At 38.9% G+C, this 17,627-nt stretch overlaps 1 protein-coding gene across 2 annotated transcripts in view; it reads left to right on the top strand.

The window, feature by feature from the left end:
• Positions 1-17,627, top strand: part of ARHGAP10 (Rho GTPase activating protein 10) — a 334,414-nt gene that overhangs the window by 287,295 nt on the left and 29,492 nt on the right. For both annotated transcript variants that reach the window (XM_017532769.1, XM_017532773.2), the window contains exon 19: positions 182-332. In XM_017532769.1, coding sequence (XP_017388258.1) covers positions 182-332 — 151 coding nt within the window. The remainder of the gene's footprint in view (positions 1-181; positions 333-17,627) is intronic.

Here is a 17,627-nt window from a genome sequence, read left to right on the forward strand (position 1 = left end):
GAAATTTTTATTTTGGAATCTTCTATTAAGAAAATAAAAGGCTATGACCTCCCTTCATTTGAGGGAATGGATTTTGGGCTCTAGCCTGAATTGAATGAACTCTGAATCAAATGTGATACTGGTTTGCATACAGGTTTCTGTTCATGGTGGGTAATTCATGTCCTCTATGATTTGATGGCAGATTTTTCGGACACCGCCTGATACCACATTCCCTGAGCCCACCTGCCTGTCGTCATCACCCCCGAATGCACCACCAAGGCAGTCGAAGAGACAAGGCCAGAGAACCAAGAGGCCCGTGGCCGTCTACAATCTTTGTCTTGAGCTGGAAGATAGTAAGATATTAATGATATTTTTTGCTTGACAGCATGTTGAGAGTATGGCATATGTCCTCAGGGAAGGCCACAGTTTTCTGTCATCTGTGTTTTAATTTCTTCTTCCCTTAAGATTATAATTTTGAGATTAACAGGGAGAATGAAGCTTTTTTGTCAAGGAGATAACGCAAGTTTCAGTTTTGTTTGTCTTTGTTATGCATGGTTCTTTTTTTATTTTTAAAAGACAGCTTAAATTTCTTTTTTTGGAGACTTGTGTGACCTCCTGTGAGGTTACATAACCCTGAGACAAATGGAAGGGGAACTAAAATTAAAGCAGATCTTTTATGAGAGAAGCGGATGGAGTCTCATGTTAAATGCATCTAGATTAAAGGCACAGTTCACCATCGCACAGGCGTTTACAGCTTGTGTGTCTTACTTGCCCCATTTTTCTGACTTTCTCATCAGGCAGAATGCTTCATCTTATGGCAGGCGTGGCAAGTTGACCTGCCTACCCGGGCCAGGCTTGTGGGAACTGGGCTGCAGTGGAACCCTGGCCAGTGGAAGTTCTCGCGTCCCATCTGAGCCACCCTGTGCCAGCTAATTGTTGCCATGTGGCCGTTTTGTTTCAGTGTTGCCAGATTGCCCAGTTTTTACAGAGCCTAGAAATCTGAGTTTTCAACACTGATCCATATAAAACAAGACTGGGAGCCGTGCACAGGCCTCGCATTGCTGATTTGTAACCGTGTGGTTAGTGATGTGAGAATAAGATGATTCTGGTATCCAAACCTCGGTTTTCAGCGTGCAGCCTGAAGCCGTGACTTGTGTTGTGAGGCTTTTCTCTTTATTGGGAACATTTGCTGAATTCGCAAGTAGACTTCATTCTTCTTCTTTTGGTCCTTTTAAAAAAAAATTGGGAAGTGTGAGATGATTAGCAGAGGAAGGAAGGGGATGAGGATGGGAAGAAATACAGTGCCACTGTCATAGGTATCTGCATGTGCACATGGCCAGGCGGTTAATGTCCAGAGATTCACGAAAGCAGGTGACAACTGTCTTCAGCTCACCTGACTTACAGGTATCTCTAGGAAGACTCGGAATGCCTCCTGTAATGACACAGGGGGGTTAAAACGTTCTGGGATTCTTTTATATTGCTTAAGACATACGTACACAGATACTTAATTTCCAGTGGAAGGGCATGAATCATCAAAATTAAGCTATAATTTCAGAACTTCCTTTTAGATCTGATCCCCGCTAACTTTTTAATTCTGTCTCTTTCTCACATTCATTCTTTCTCAGCAGAGTTGCTAATAAGGAGTAAAACTCACTGGTTTGAATTGCACCTTCTCTTACATCTCACTTGTCCTCTGGTGGAAGTGTTAATAAATAATGAAATAAGCAAATGTTGGAAAGTAGGAAAGGAAAAAGAAATCAAGAGGACACAGAATACCTCAAATGGCTCATTGGCGCTTGAGCAAAATGGAATTGACTGTGTTTCATGAGGGAGATGATTAAAGAAGGACATTTTTGTCTTAGGATCACTTCTACTATTTTGATGTTCTTAGCAATGGAATCATAATATCCAGTCACATTTGTTTAGTGGATTCACCTTTTGATCATTGGATTGCTAAGTGATTATTAATGGTAAGAAGCTTCTGTAGTGGTATTTGGCACCATCTCTTATGGGAACACTCAAGTTAGTGAATAATCATAGACTTTCTAACTTGTGGGTGATAATTCGTTACAATCACTTGATTTTTAAGGTAAAAGATTGTCAGATACTAAACTTCTTTAGCCTGGTTTTTACATTCATTATTTATATGATTTGTTCTACATTTTGTATTTTATGAAGTATTTTATAGCTTTATATTCATCCTTGGTTGCAACATAGTGGTTTTTTTTGTTTGTTTGTTTTTTGTTTGGGAAAGTTGTCAGAATCAGGAAAACTCTTAAGTTTGGTCATAGAGTGATTTTATCTTATCTTAGAGGTTATATTATAAGTCAACTTAAAACTATTATTCTCCCTTGCCCTCAGTTTTTTGTAGTTAAGATTTAGTTGTGTGAAAAAAAAGTTATCTCAGAGAGAACAAAGTAGGGTTGTAGTCTTTTATGTTGTACATATTATAGAAAAAAAATGAAGAAAAGTGATTATATTTATTTGAAAGGAAGCATACAGGGAAAGAATACTAAAAAAACTATTCATGTTATTGAAAGTCACTTAGCATATTGAAAACTTTACTTTCAAAAGAAGGTATATTGTCATTAGGACTTAATTTTTTTTTTAAAGTAGCTTGAATCATATAATAGTCAAAATGACTTGAAGATTTCAAAAGGTTTAATATTTTTTCTGTATTTTTTTCTTATTGTTAATGGTGAAGTGACTTCCCATGTTAATCTAGTTTGGGCTAAAATATGCATTATAGACAACTTTGGTTGATTATTTTTCCAAATGTTCTAGTTTTTATGGGACAGATAGAAAATGTGCATATGAATATGCTGACCCCCTTGACTCATTGTAGTATAAGTTAAATTTGACTTAATTAAATCCAGGATGAATAATTGTTGCCTTAAAGTTAGGTAGACTATCTGCCAAGATTCGAGGAACTGGCTTGGATGACTGGAGATGTTCTTCAGCCCTATGATTTGGTCAGAGATTTGGTATTTGAGTGAAGTGGTTTGTGGTATATTATTTCTTCTCCTATGTTGAGTAGCATATGAAACTATGTGAGGTCCCAAACAGCCAGTCTTGGAACACGCTAGGAACTGGTTTCAGTTCAACATCAGGCAGATCAAAAAAACATTCGTGAAGAGTCAGCTAGCCTGTTAGAGCATGAACCACAGTAGGACAGGCCTGGATGCAGGAAAACCAGCCTGCATGAAGCAGGAGGGGTTTTCCTCTGCTGTGAGACATGCTTTTTGTTATGTTCATTCAACCTCACCCCGACTCCCAATTGAGGGATGACCAGTTTAATTAAATAAACTGAGTATCTTTACTTTGGTAAAAACTTCCATTGGCATTGGCACGTTTAGCCATAGTCATACTGTGTATGCCCATTATTTTTCTTTGTAATATATGATTAATATTAAACTTGCAAAAGACTTTAAAATTCTACTTACTTGCTTACGGATGTTTATTGATGATTAATATGAACTAAAATGGATATTGTATTGGGCTAGTTTTCTTAAGTTAGAGCAGCTGTTAAATCTTTTTGAGATTCTCATCTTTTATTTTGGTGAAGCCATATTGCTCATTTTTCATATAGCATTTCATAATCTCATGAACATCAAAGCTGAGTAGATTCGGCTAAGTCAGTTATGAAAAAGCAAAATATGAGGTCTGCTAAGTGGTAAAAAGAAGATTAGAAATCAAAGGTTTGCTTTCATTTCATTTTCAAGTTATATCCCATGTTTTCATTTCCTTAGAACTACTAGTAAGATAACTCTAAAAATGTTAAGTATGTGTTGTGTGTTTGTTTTCTCTCGCCCACCCCAAATGCACGTCCTTACAGTCTATTACATAAAGAGGGGGTGTTGTGTTTGTTGTAATTCCCCCAGATACAAGGAAAGTTCAGGAGGCTATATGAGATCAAAGTGATCTTTGTTATTTTTCATTCAAGGCAAAAGAAATTTTAAGCAAAGATTTGGGGAGTTGGGGAGAAGAGGATTACCATCTGAATCTCTTTCTTTATGCTAGCTCTAATTTTAAACAGAACTAGACATTTACAGAACTGGGTTTTATATGTATCTTCTTGTGTAGTTAAGTATTCTGTGCCTGTCGTCTTTTGTAACATAATATAGCAGCTTACTTATTTAGCAACTTAAAAAAATATGACTTATAGCGAGTTGAAAACAAAATCATCTTGCAAGCCAATTGGCAGGATTTAATAGCATTTGAGTGTTGGTCTTACTTGGGTATCGTTGGGTTGGCACTTTAACATTTGGATCATGAATGTGCTAACTGCAGCACATTTTGCTGAGCATGTGTTATTGTAGTCCTACAGCGTGGTAGATACCATGGTGAGGATACAGAGCCTTCTCAGCAAAAAGTGAAAATACTACTGTTGAGTGGGGCAGAGATGGATAAGCAATGAGACGTGACCATTTCCTTGGGTCCTACGTAGGAACATACCTTGATCTGGGTGAGTCTCTAAAATCAAAGTAGGGCAAATACGTCATATATAGAGGTCTTTTCAGCCTGAGTAATATCACATTAGAACTTTGAACAATTGGGCCGGGCGCGGTGGCTCAAGCCTGTAATCCCAGCACTTTGGGAGGCCGAGGCGGGTGGATCACAAGGTCAAGAGATTGAGACCATCCTGGTCAACATGGTGAAACCCCGTCTCTACTAAAACTACAAAAAATTAGCTGGGCATGGTGGCGCGTGCCTGTAATCCCAGCTACTCAGGAGGCTGAGGCAGGAGAATTGCCTGAACCCAGGAGGCGGAGGTTGCGGTGAGCCGAGATCGCGCCATTGCACTCCAGCCTGGGTAACAAGAGCGAAACTCCGTCTCAAAAAAAAAAAAAAAAAAAAAAACTTTGAACAATTAACTAAAATTTAAATATCACACATCAACGAGAGCAATACTAATGGTATAAATTAGCCATCTTATGTAGGTTGAAAGAATCTGGTTCAGTTTTGAGGCATGAGCAAGAGAATAGAAAACTAGAAACCAGGCCACTCTGAGGTCTTTTTAAATGTAGATTTTTTATTCCAAACGATGGAATGCTGTTAGCCATTTGGAAGTGTTTTTTCTTTTTGTTTCTACCATTTATTAGTGGTTTTTATTATACTAGATATGAAAATCAGAATTATACCATATATCTATTGAAGAGCTTTTATATGCTCCACATCTTGCCACACAGTTTTTCCTTTCAGGGAGCTGATTTTCTGTTCCATTCTATTCATCACTACAGTGAAATATAAAACAATGTGGTAATAAGTGCCCAGTGCTAGCTCTGAGGAAGGGAAGTCTGTAGTGGAGGCTTTCTGGTTTCCTTGAAATGAGCTATTTTGGCAGTTGGGAGGGAAAGGGTTTCAGGTGAGGGAAGTAGCGTGACTGAGGCATGGCATCAGCAGAGAGCCAGAGTCAGGTGTGAGAGCAGGGGAGAACCCCTGATTAGAAGAGGACAGGGTTGAAGATTGTGAATGATAGGTGGACCTGATATGGAAGACTTAGCCGGACCTAGGAGAGACAGCCTAAGGGGGATGAATGGGTGGATTGGAGCCTGGGCTGGGGAATATATATTCTGACTCTATACTCATGGGCAAATTGCCTACCCTCTCTAAATCTATTTTATTAGCTACAAAATCAGGGTAATAATAGTATCTACTACTGAGGATGGTTGAGAAGGTTCAGTTGTGTGTTTAGCATAATGTGTGGCACATAGCAAGCACTCGAACTCTAGCTGCTGCTGCAGGATAATATTCTTAAAGCCAGGGAAAGGCACTTTAGTTTTAAAATGATAAGAGGAACCACTGAATATTTTTCAGCAAGGGAGAGGAGTTAAAACATTTTGAAAACAATATTTAAGGAACTGAATCTGACTTAATCTGCCAGTAGGAATCCGAAAGGCAGCTGTGGTAAAAGGCTGATTAAGTAATTTAGGCTGAGGTTGATGTGGGCTAGAATTAGCACTAGGGAGCAAAAATAAAATGGATATCTGGGAGGGATGTTAAAGTGAATTGGGGACTTCTTAACTGACTAAATGGGGAGATCAAGACAGATAAAATGGACATTATTAGCCACAGTTTAGGCTCATAGGAAAATCTATCATTGTGTTTATGTTTTTGTTTTTGTCATCAGTTTTTTCCTTGCAGCTTAAAAATAGACCATCTTTCCATCAAAAGGAAGGAAACATGACAATTTGTTAGTGTGTTCAATATGTATTCTTATCTGTAACTGCTTTGAAAAATAGGTTTAGTAAAAAAGAGTGTGGAATGTCTTGGTATAAATAGTGTCTGTGGAAAGTCAGTGGAAAGAGAAATAGTAAACAGTTACTAAAATGTTCCATCTTCTTAGAAAAAGAGCAGTCTAATAACCATGAGCAAAGTAGAGCTCATTTTTCTCCTATTTTACCTCACAGGCACATATATCCACATTCATCTATAGGCTCATATTAAGGGATGGGAGGCCACTCACTACAGTGAGACCTTTATTTCATTAGAAGCCGAGGTTGAATAGTTGACATTCACAGCAGCTGTGCACTCTGTAATCTCAGTTCCCAAGAGAGCATCTATAGAATGCCTCTTTATGAAAATGTGCTTTCATAAGTGAATTATAACTACCCTGTGTTTCCCACGATGTTAGCAGGATGCAAACTACGTGGAAGTGTGAAAAGTACCACTGGAAAACCATTGTTGGCATGGATTTTCGTTGCTATTCTGTAGCTATTGATGTTTCCTTGTAAACATGCTATCAGTTTGATGAAGAATTATAATCAGTCCAGGTAACTGAGCCAAGCAGATCTTGGTCTTAAGATTGGCAGTCTGTCTTTTCTCCATTCTTACCAAATTTTTTTTTTGCATGGCATTTCATGGTTGGGCTCTGGGTAATAACTTCTCAAGCCCGGAAGCCTCTTGCCATCTCATCACAGCAATGTTATGATTCCTTGACATGGAATTACTGTGTTGTGAAGTTTAATCTAAGACCAGGCTTGAATGTGTGACAGCATATGTAGACAGATTATTTCTTAACTCACTTTTACAACGATGAAATCAATGGGTTGGAAAAGGCAGCCAGAAAATTCAGGGCTGTAATTGAGTTGTGGCGTGCCTAGAAATTATGTGGGTTGCCTCCCCTGCGTTGATGTCTCCCCAGAAACCTCCCTCCGCGCTCACCCGCCCAATGCTAGTGACAAAGTGAAAGGCAACTTCTTCTGTTGCTTCCTATGTAATCTTAACTGTGCTTCTGTGTGGGATGCACATTTACCCCTTTCTCTGAAGGAGGACAAAAAAGGCTTATTTAATGCCTTAAAAAAAATACATAGCTGCTTCCGTGGTGAAAATAAGTTCATGGCAGGTAACTTGGATTTATAGAAGAGAGAAAAATTCTTTAAAGCTTGTGTCCCTGTGGAGTGAGCTTTTTCTTCACTTCTAATAGCTTTTATTTTAATTTCTAGTTCTGAATTCAAGCAGCTGTCATTCTCTTTACAGCCCCCTTTGAAACTCTTGTGGCGTAGGAGGTAGCTGGGCTGTCTAAGAAACATCTTTTCAAACTAACCAAAGTATTGTTTATCCTGAATGAAATGGAATTTTAAGGCTGTCAAGAGTGACTGATTTGAAACGTTTTCTCTGATAGCCAGAAAGATGAGCAGAAATCTTGAGGGAGAAGGTATTTCTCTGTGTGGTCAATTCCAGGTGACTTCTATTGCTCAGAAAACTCTATGGCCCATGGTTAAATGACGATGATCTAAGAGTGCCGTGTACAATTAATATAACAAAGGAAACCTGTGGCCAGTTCAGTTTTGCTGACTGAATTCTTACAAGCCGTTGAGGAAAAGAAATGATGCAAGACTGAGTCAGTGCCAGAGAATGCTCCTCGTATTTATCATTTGTCTCCAGTTGGCTTTTCTTAGCTCCGGGTTGCATCTTTGCAGCCTGTTTCCCTCTGCATGTTTATTCTACCTTCCTTTCTGCCTTCTCAGGCTGTACTAAGAAGGGTTACACAGTCACCTTTAGTTGAAAAAAGAAAAAAAAAAAAACCCTTTTAAGCCTATTAAAATGAAATTTGGGGCCAGGCTCAGTGGCTGGCTTCTGTAATTGCAGCACTTTGGAAGGCCCAGGTAGGAAGATCATGGGCCTGGGAGGTTGGGCTGTGGTGAGCCACGATTGCACCACTGAGCCTAGGTGACACATCCAGACCCCATCTCCAACAAGGAAATAAAATGAATTTTGAGGCTGGCATTTTGGATCTGCTCATAATCTTTAAAATCAGCAGCACAAGTTTTTGAGCATGAAATGTGATGATGGTAATGGTTTTTAATTTTTCTCTTTAAGAGAAATAGTGATTAAGTCTCTATTATCTTGGCTGTTTTAAAGGTATACTCTTTGTTAAAATGTTTAGTAGTTCAGCAGGAGCATGATACAAAATTTGGAGAGTAGTAACATTGAACAGTTACATATTAGCATATTATATACCAAGTACTGTAATATTGGTAATATTCATTAATCTTAGATACTATTCAGAACAATCCTAAGGGTAGTATTATTATCCCTATTTTATAGTTCAGGAAACTGAGGCATAGAGAAGGCTGGTTACTCACCCATCTCTGTGAAAGCTAGGATGGAACCCATGCAGTCTGATTCCAGGGTCTGGGTTCTTAATCACTCTACTAGAGTTCTGCACATAAGGGCAACTATGAACTCCTCTTCCCTAGTCAGCAGACACTGCCGTTTGTCTTGTGGGTCCCTTCAGAGATACTCTATGCATTTCTAATGGTGTTGTTTTTTAATTTTACGAATGCTTCTTAGTCGTTCCATTAAAGAAATGGTTAGTATTGTAAGGGAGTCAGAGCTGTGGTCCTGAATCAGGAGATAAAGGAGAAAGAAGAACCAGAGAGGACTGTGGTTTTAAATGTGGGGCATAAAACACTGTAACAAGCCTGGGCTCTCCAGGAGAAAAGTCCAGGTTTGTTTTTCATGAGAGAGGTGGGAGGGAAGTGACCCATTTTACTTCAGTGATATTAAGTACTGCAAAAGCATCTTGTTGTCATTTATGCAACCACTTACCTAAATGAACAAACAGCTGGTCTTGGATTGGTTGTAGTGAGGATATCTCGGGTACCTGATGATTTAACAGGCTGTTAGAAATTTGGAAAGTGAACACAATTTGGAATTTGATGCTGCCTGAATATATGAGATTTTGCTATTAGTTTTGTTTTTCTCCTCCTACTTCTCTGCCCTTCTTTAAAAAAAAATAAAATAAATAATATATTCCCATATTTGAAGAATCAAAAAGTATAAGAAGATACGAAGTGGAAAGATCCATTCCATGCCATTGACTCAGTGCCTGCATCTGCAAGCCAGATCTGAACCACTCATGTTCATGGGTTGAGCCACATAAAATTGCCATCTTGTAGGTCAAAAAAATTATCTAATACCAGCAATTTCAAATGTTCCCCCCTCATATATTGTAGGTCAAACATTGTAATCATTGAGAATTTCATGTAGTTCAACTTGTAGTTTCTGAAATTCTACTTGAGTACAGATGTAAATTGGATTGATGATCAGTTATTAGCAAGTTTGTACCTCGTGAAACTGCTGTTGGTATATGCCGAACATGATTGAATGTCACCAGTTTTATATGGTTAAACCTATAGTTTCTTAACTATCCTTCTAGAATTCTTTATATATAAGTATATTAGGGTTCTCTAAAGAGACAGAACAGATAGGATAGATGTACATATGAAGGGGAGTTTATTAAGGAGTACTGACTCACATGATCACAAGGTGAAGTCCCATAATAGGCCGTCTGCAAGCTGAGGAGCAGGGAAGCCAGTAAGAGTCCCCAAACCTCAAAAGTAGGGAAGCTGACAGTGGAGCATTCGGTCTGTGGCCGAAGGGCCTAAAGCCCACTGGTGTAAGTCTAGGAGTCCAAAACCTGAAGAACTTGGACTCTCACGTTCGAGGGCAGGAAGCATCCAGCATGGGAGAAAGATGAAGGCTGGAAGACTCAGCAAGTCAAATCCTTCCACGTTTTTCTGCCAGCCTTATTCTAGCTGCTCTGACAGCTGATTAGGTGTTAATCTCCTTTGGCAACATCTGCACCGACACACCCAGGAACAATACTTTGCATCTTTCAAGCCAGTCAAGTTAACACTCAATATTAACCATCACAGTAAGCAAATATGAATATGGATTCTTATTTACTCTCTTCTGCACTGAAGAGTCAGTTCTGTACCTTTTTTGTTTAAAAATTTACAGTATAACTTGTGTTGCTTTTCATGTCAGCGCAAAGAGAGTTTTCTGCTTTTTTTCACTGCTGTATAGTATTCTATTCATTCTGTTAAATGGATGTACTCATAAGAGGACCTTGTATTCTTCAGCCCAGCCAAACACAGATGATGCATATGTCTTACTTGCCACACAGGCTTCTAGCCATCCTGGGCTGATAAAAGATGTTTCCATAGAACTAATGTATAGTATGCTTTTGAATGAAAAAAGTTTTAAAATGGAACTTTCAAAAATAATCTCACTTTTAAAGAAAAAACTTTGTATTTAAATGTACTATAAGCATACAAGTATATCTGGAAAAATAATCGGTTATAACAGTGGTTTAAGAGTTGGTGATTTTCTTTATACATATTTGTATTTCCTACTTGTGTCTGTAGTGTATTACTTGTAAGACACACATATAAATACACATGTACATATCACATACATTTATATATGTTTAGTTTACAAACGTTTCAGCTTAACTCTGAAGCAAGCTGTGTTTCATACTTGGTGTGTCGGGTGTACACTTAAAATTTTGAAGGGAAAAGAATGAGAAGCAGACTTTGGAAAGAAAGGGAATGGAGTCCCTTTAACATGAGCTGGCCGGAGAGACTTCATTGACACTGACTGAGAATGACTTTCTCTTACTGCCTCGTGTTTTCCTGTTAGACTTCACGTATCTTTCACCTTTTGCCCAGGCTGCTCTCTCATGGTCACGTTGTCCTGGCATTTTGGGGGTCCCTATTACTGGAAATACTTAGGCAGCAAAGAGTTTTATTGAATGATTGATTTGCTTGTGGTTAAGTTTGGATTTAAACAAACTTGGGTTTAAATTTCTCTCAGCAAATCCCCCTCTAAGCCTCACAAGTTTGGACAATAAAATTTTGACATGGTTTTTCCCAATAACAACTGAATTAATGGATGTAAACCACCCAATATATGGTAAATATTGAATAATTTTAGCTTATATTTTCTTGAGAGTCTGATATCTGAAGCAGAAGAGCTTCAGATATGCTTTTATGTTTGGTATGCTTTCAAATAAAATGTGATTTAGTCTTTTATTTTTGGTTATTTTTGTCTCACATTATACCTAGGTTTATTGGTAACTCGCATCTCCCTCTGGCAATTATTCTGTTTTGAGACAGAGTTTTGCTCTTGTTGCCCAGGCTGGAGTGCAGTGGTGCGATTCTTGGCTTATTGCAATCTCTACCTCCCGGGTTCAAGCAATTCTCCTGCCTCAGCCTCCTGAGTAGCTGGGATTACAGGCCCCCACCCCCATGTCTGGCTAATTTTTTTTTTCTTTTGTATTTTTAATAGAGATGGGGTTTCACCATGTTGTTCAGGCTGGTCTCGAACTCCTGACCTCAGGTGATCTACCCACCCTCTCAAAGTGCTGGAAATACAGGTGTGAGCCACTGGGCCTGGCCTCCATCTGGCAATCAATAATAAGGAACTTTCCTTTTCCTTAGGTGAGAATAGCTAGGGGAGGACAGGTGAAAAGCAAAGAGTCTGGCAGTCCTCATTGTGTCAGCTGGACTGGAGGTTGTGCATTGAGCACAGTGCTCTACATTTCCTGAGCTGTCAAAGTGGCAGCTTCCTCAAAGTTTATGGAAGACAGCTTGATAAGTATCTGATTAGTTTTTGGTTCCTAAGAATAATAGCACATGGTTATTTTTTGTTTGTTTATGTAGACAAATATTTTAGTCTTTAAATAATGCCCCAGGAGTGTGATTATGACATAAAAATGCTCTTTGCTTTATAGAGCAAAGCAATTTGCTTTGACTTCGATTGACATTGCAACTGAACTGGTCTTACTTGCTTTATAATTGAATTGCTGCAGATTTCCATCGACCTTTGCAAGAGGCAGAGGTGGTTTCTGGAGTTGTAACCTGATGCCCATTAGCTGTTGCTATAACTTTACGATGGGGTCTGTATTTTTTGTCATGTGATTGGTTTTAACAGCTGATTCTCTCATCAGCTTTCCTGGCATGTACTTTGGCATATTTTAGCTGTCACAGTAGCTTTTTGGAGCAAGCATTATGCTTAATTTCTTTAAATCTTTGGGCAACAGAAAATAAAATCTTCTTAAGTTTATGGCGATTTCATCATCTTTTCATGCCTTAATGTGACATGTTAAATGAAAAGGCAACTCCTGAACTATAAATTTTGAGGGAAATGCAGATCTTTTTGTAGTTTTGTTTCTATGCTTTTGGGATTGGGGAGTAGGAAGCTATTTTCTTGAGAAGTCACATTTTTCTTTTTCTAGAGACGATTTCAGATACATTAGCCAAGTGAATTATTACCTAGCAACTGACTGTTATTCATCTGTACATTAGTTGGCTTCGTTATGGTTCCCATTATGGCTTGCCTTGTTTCAGAGGGAAAATGAAATGGGAGGAGTGGGGTCACTCTGCCCCCTGCCTAAGATGGCATTACCTGAGCTTGCAGTATAACTGAGCATTGGGCTAAGTGGGACTTTAGGAAGCTCCCTACCAGGGGGCAGTTATAACCTGCATCTCAGTGCACCTGTCCCTGCTGAGAAACACAGTTAGCTTCTTCCCTTAATGGGCAGTTGGCAGGGTTAATATTTTAATCTTTCACCTTTTTTTCCCTAATGTAAGTCTTAAGATTTTCTGATAAAGAATCTGGACTTTTTTTTTTTTTTTTTTAAACAGTAATCGTGCAATCTATGGACAGTAAAGAAGAATTTCCTTTGGATGGTAGAGTAGAGTTGATTTGCTTTTTTAAGAAAGATACCCTGTACATTCGCAATTTAAAAGGTTTCGTTTTAAAGTCAGACTTAGTGTTCTGTAACCTGTCTTTACTATTCTAATTTGTTTAATATAGGAACTGTGTGTGTGTGTGTGTGTGTGTGTGTGTACACTTTTTCAGTTAAGGAAAACTAATGTTTAAGATAATATGGTAGAATTCCCTGGCCTAGGTTTTGTGGAGGATGAGAATAAATAATATCTGGCCTGAAAAATATCTCAGCTTTAATTTTGTCTTGCTTTGGACTGTTTCTTTCTGTAGATCTTATCTGGTAAGTGCCTCTGTTGATTGTGCTTCATGAGGAAAGTTATCTCACTCAATTCCTGAGCCATTTTAGTTGAAGTTGTGTTACGATTTGGCTGTGTCCTCACCCAGATCTCATCTTGAATTGTAGTTCCCATAATCCTCACATGTTGTGGAAAGGACCCAGTGGGAGGTAATTGTGTCGTGGGAGTGGTTGCCTCCATGCTGTTCTTGTGATAGTGTATGGCTTCTCAGAAGATCTGGTGGTCTTATAAGGGGGCTTTTCCCTTTTACTTGGCACTTCTTCTTGCCATCATGTGAAGAAGGAGGTGTTTGCCTCTCCTTCTGTCATGATTGTAAGTTTCCTGAGGCCTCCCAGCCATGCTGAACTATGAGTCAGTTAATCGCTTTACTTTATAAACTACCCAGTCTTGGATATGTCTTAATTAGCACCGTGAGAATGCACTAATACATGGTGACTAGCATAGGGAAAGATGGAGGGGGAGTGCCAGGCTTTCTTTGGCTGGTTAGGTGTTGATTGGGTTTTGGACCTGACTTTGACCCTTCTCAGCCATGCTGCTTGGACTGCTCTTCGTGCACTGGTCATTCCATGTATAGATTACAGCTTCTACCTAGAGGAGGTCCTGGAACACCGTGACATTTTGGTCCAGCTAAGCTTCTGGGTAAGCTGTGAAGAAACAAGCCCGTTCAGTTTTCTTTAACAACCAAGGAGTGGGCTACTTGGAAAAAAACAGCCTTAGATAATCCAGTTGGGTGGGAAAGGTGGTTTTTCTATGTTCTTTGATAATGATCTTTTTCAGTTTCCCTCAGTCTTACAGTAAGTTTGCAGATCTGATCACCCAGTTTCCACAAGCTAATAATTATGGAGTGCTAAGGACAAGATGCAAAATCAAAATACTGGACAAAACTGTAATCCTGCCTTTGGGGCAATAATAAATTGTAAACTGTTCTGGAAGTCATGCTCCTTTATTCAGAATTGGAAGACTTGAATGTTTATCTATGACAAACTACCGTCCCAATAGTTAAAGGCAAGTGGATGTATGTACTTCTAAGACTTGGGTAGGAAGGAGGAGGCTGTGGACAGCTAGAGCATCTTTGGATGTCCTTCTTAAAACAGAATGCCTTACTACGTGGGTCATTGTTCTGATCCAATATGACATTCTGAGAGGTCTCCTTTTTTAGTGATTAAGTAGTATACTTTGACCTGTATTACCACATTTTTGGAAACAGTGTGGTGCACTCTACTCTTTCCACGCACCAGATCATTAAAGAGTGGATGTCAGCTGTATCCTTTGATCTTCGTCAATCTTAAAACCCAGTTGTTGGTTCCATCTCCTATGTTGGCTGAAGCTTTTCACCGGCTCCTAGACAGATTTAGCTTGATTTATATAGGTCACCTCCACATTCATTGTTAAGAATTAGGTTTTATTTACAGCGTCAAGTCCAAAAGCATTTGAACTGAGGGAGGAAAATAAAAGTTTTGGCTTATTTTAGTTTTCATTATTCAGTGTAGCATTAGGTACTACTTTTTGGCATGATATATAATAGCAACCCAGACCCAGCAGAGTAGAAATTATGCCAGAATATACATGAAATGAGTTTGGCAGTTCTGTTTCTAACACTAGACACCACTCTCCTTTTCGTTGCCCTGAATATCCTGGGTAACATTAGGAGGAAAGGCCACTATGGTTAGCAGATTTTATTGTCACAGTATTTGCCGTGTGGTAGAAATTAGGACATGATGACTATCTCCTGCTTACTTCAGAGATTATGTTTTAAACAGGCTTATACAAATTAGCCAAACAAAACTCTCATCCTACTGCAGCATTTTATAATCCCCTCCATTTCAGGCTCTTCCTGTAGATTTTCTTCTCGAAGCTGTCAGTCTCCTGCTGTGACTTTTCCTGGAGGTGTTGATCCTTGATCAACCCCCCCCCCCACCTCCTCCCCCACCTCCTGAGCCCTGTTCCAATACAGACGTCGAGAAACATTGTGGTTGCTTTAGTCCTTCGTGGGTACGGCGTCGTTAGAGCAGACACATCATTTGGGCAAAGAAGCCATTGAAATACTCGAACCAAGAAATTATTGGTTATTATTGGGTGGCCCTATTTAAAAGATAGAAAATGCAGGGTGACAGGAGGATGAATTCAGGCTCAAGTGGAGAAGGGCGTGAGGTGGGTGTTAATCGGGGCAGTTGTGCTCGCCCCCTGCTGGTGAAAGAATTCATCTAATTTTGTTTGAAGCCACTCTAAGTACCATCCACGATGATTAGCCTTGAGATTTATTTCTCTGTATTTAAAGTGAGCTTTTATATGTCAGATGACATTTTCTCATCGATTTTCACTGTGATTTGGAGATTTTTCTTCCCTCAAAATCTTACATCCAATAAATAAAATAACAGTTAATAATAATAGTTTTCCACTATTTTGGGGTAGGTCGTGTGTATTAATTATAGTATACAAGTAATTCCTATTGAGTAAACGTACTAAAATTTAAAAAGACATCAAATATATTTCAGTAAATTCTAGTTTGATAGCCAACCTGACATTGATTGAATTTAGTTTCAATATTTAAACAGTCAGTGATGTCTGTTCTTTGACTACCAATATCTAGGAAAATTACCTGTTTATATATGGCTTAAGAATATTTTGAACCTTTCTTGTTTCCTAACAAATATTTTAAAGCCATAAAGCTCTATTTGGCATTTTTTGGCATGTTTCACAAATTTTGATGTGAAATGTTTTTATTACTGAGTTGCAAATATTTTTAATTTTCTTTTTAATCATGTTTAGTTTACCAATATATGAATTATTTTGCAATATTGGGCTGAGAACAGAGTTTATATACTGTCTATCTAATGGAATTTGTTAAGACTTTATAGCCTTCCTTCAAAAATATTTTCTGCCAGTCTTTGATTATTTTAGTCTATTGTGAAAATAAAGCACTTGAAAATAAAGCTCACTTCATGAGCTCAAGCTCATGAAGAAATCAGACTTACGAGTGAAATACAGCTGCTATCACCAAAGACATGCCCTCTTGACCAATTTTGTCCAGCTTTTATGAGAATTGATGTTTGTGCAGGACTCCTAAATATTTGCAGGGGAACACTGCGTCGTATTTAAAACAACAACAAAACAACAGCATCGCTTTTTAAAGCCAGCTTGTTTGTCCTGAAGACCCCTCAAGGTTCTTTTACTTTTCCACATCTTCTTCCTTGTTCTCTCCATCCAGTGCTGTGATTTCAGCTCTCTGTGCATGACTCTCAGATCAATAAAACTATCCCAGGCTTCTCTTCCGAGTGCCAGGGTTGTATAACCAACTTCCCCCTAGATATTTTCACCCGGATTTTTTATCAACACCCCAAACCCAACATGCCTACAACTGGTCTTATTATCTCCCTCACCCAATATGCTCCTTGTTTTTTTATTCCCTATTTCAGTTTATGATTCTTCCATATACCCAGCTCTTAAGCCATGAACGTGAGGCTCATGTGAAATTTCTCTCTCACCCTTCACCTTTGCTCACTGAGTTCTAATGACTGTCATCACCGAGTATCTTTTGCAGCTTTTCTTCATATCATATCACTTCCCTGCTTAATCCCTGCAATACCTACTCAGTGTCTGCAGAGTAAATTCATATGCCTTTACATGAGATACACAGTTCTTTACCCTATTTCATGCACCTGCTGTTCTTCAACAAAATGCAATTACTTGTGGCTCTGAAAATGGCCACATGCTCTCCTGTTTCTATTCTTTGGATTTTGATATATTCTCTACCAGAGGCTTTTTCCTTGAAACTGGCAATAATTTCTTCCTATTCCCGTTGCTGCACTCCCACATGTCTTTCACTCTTGACACTGGCAACTGCGAAAATTCCTTTTTTCTGGGCCTCAAAGCTCCTTGACATAACCACGGTACAGCACAAACCACCTTGTTTGTCTTTGACTTATACTCTGGGCATCTTTGGGTTAGGGACTGCTTTTCTGCATGTGTAATTCAGTATCGGTGATGTGCCTTTGTACATAAGGAGAAGCTCAGTAGATGCTAGTTGGGTGAATAAAGTGCATTAGAGGTGCTTGTGGCTTGGAAGGGGACAGGATGAGAATCCAAAACTGTGCAGATTTTATGAGAATATGTTGGGGTCTTCAGGGGTTTTTTTTCTTCCCAATTTCTAGAGGCAGTGACTCTCCTTATTCATGCTGTTTCTTGCGGCAGTCAGTCTGCTTCCTGATGACTCCTGGTTGGCCTGGCACTGCATTGTGTTCCCTAAGGCTTCCCAAGCCTGAGACATGGTCTCCACCCTGACGAAATGTACAAGGGAAATGGGCACCTAAAACCAGGTTGTGAAACCAGTAT

Source organism: Cebus imitator, unplaced genomic scaffold, assembly GCF_001604975.1.
Source record: "Cebus imitator isolate Cc_AM_T3 unplaced genomic scaffold, Cebus_imitator-1.0 Scaffold4, whole genome shotgun sequence".
Taxonomy (NCBI): Eukaryota; Metazoa; Chordata; class Mammalia; order Primates; family Cebidae; genus Cebus; species Cebus imitator.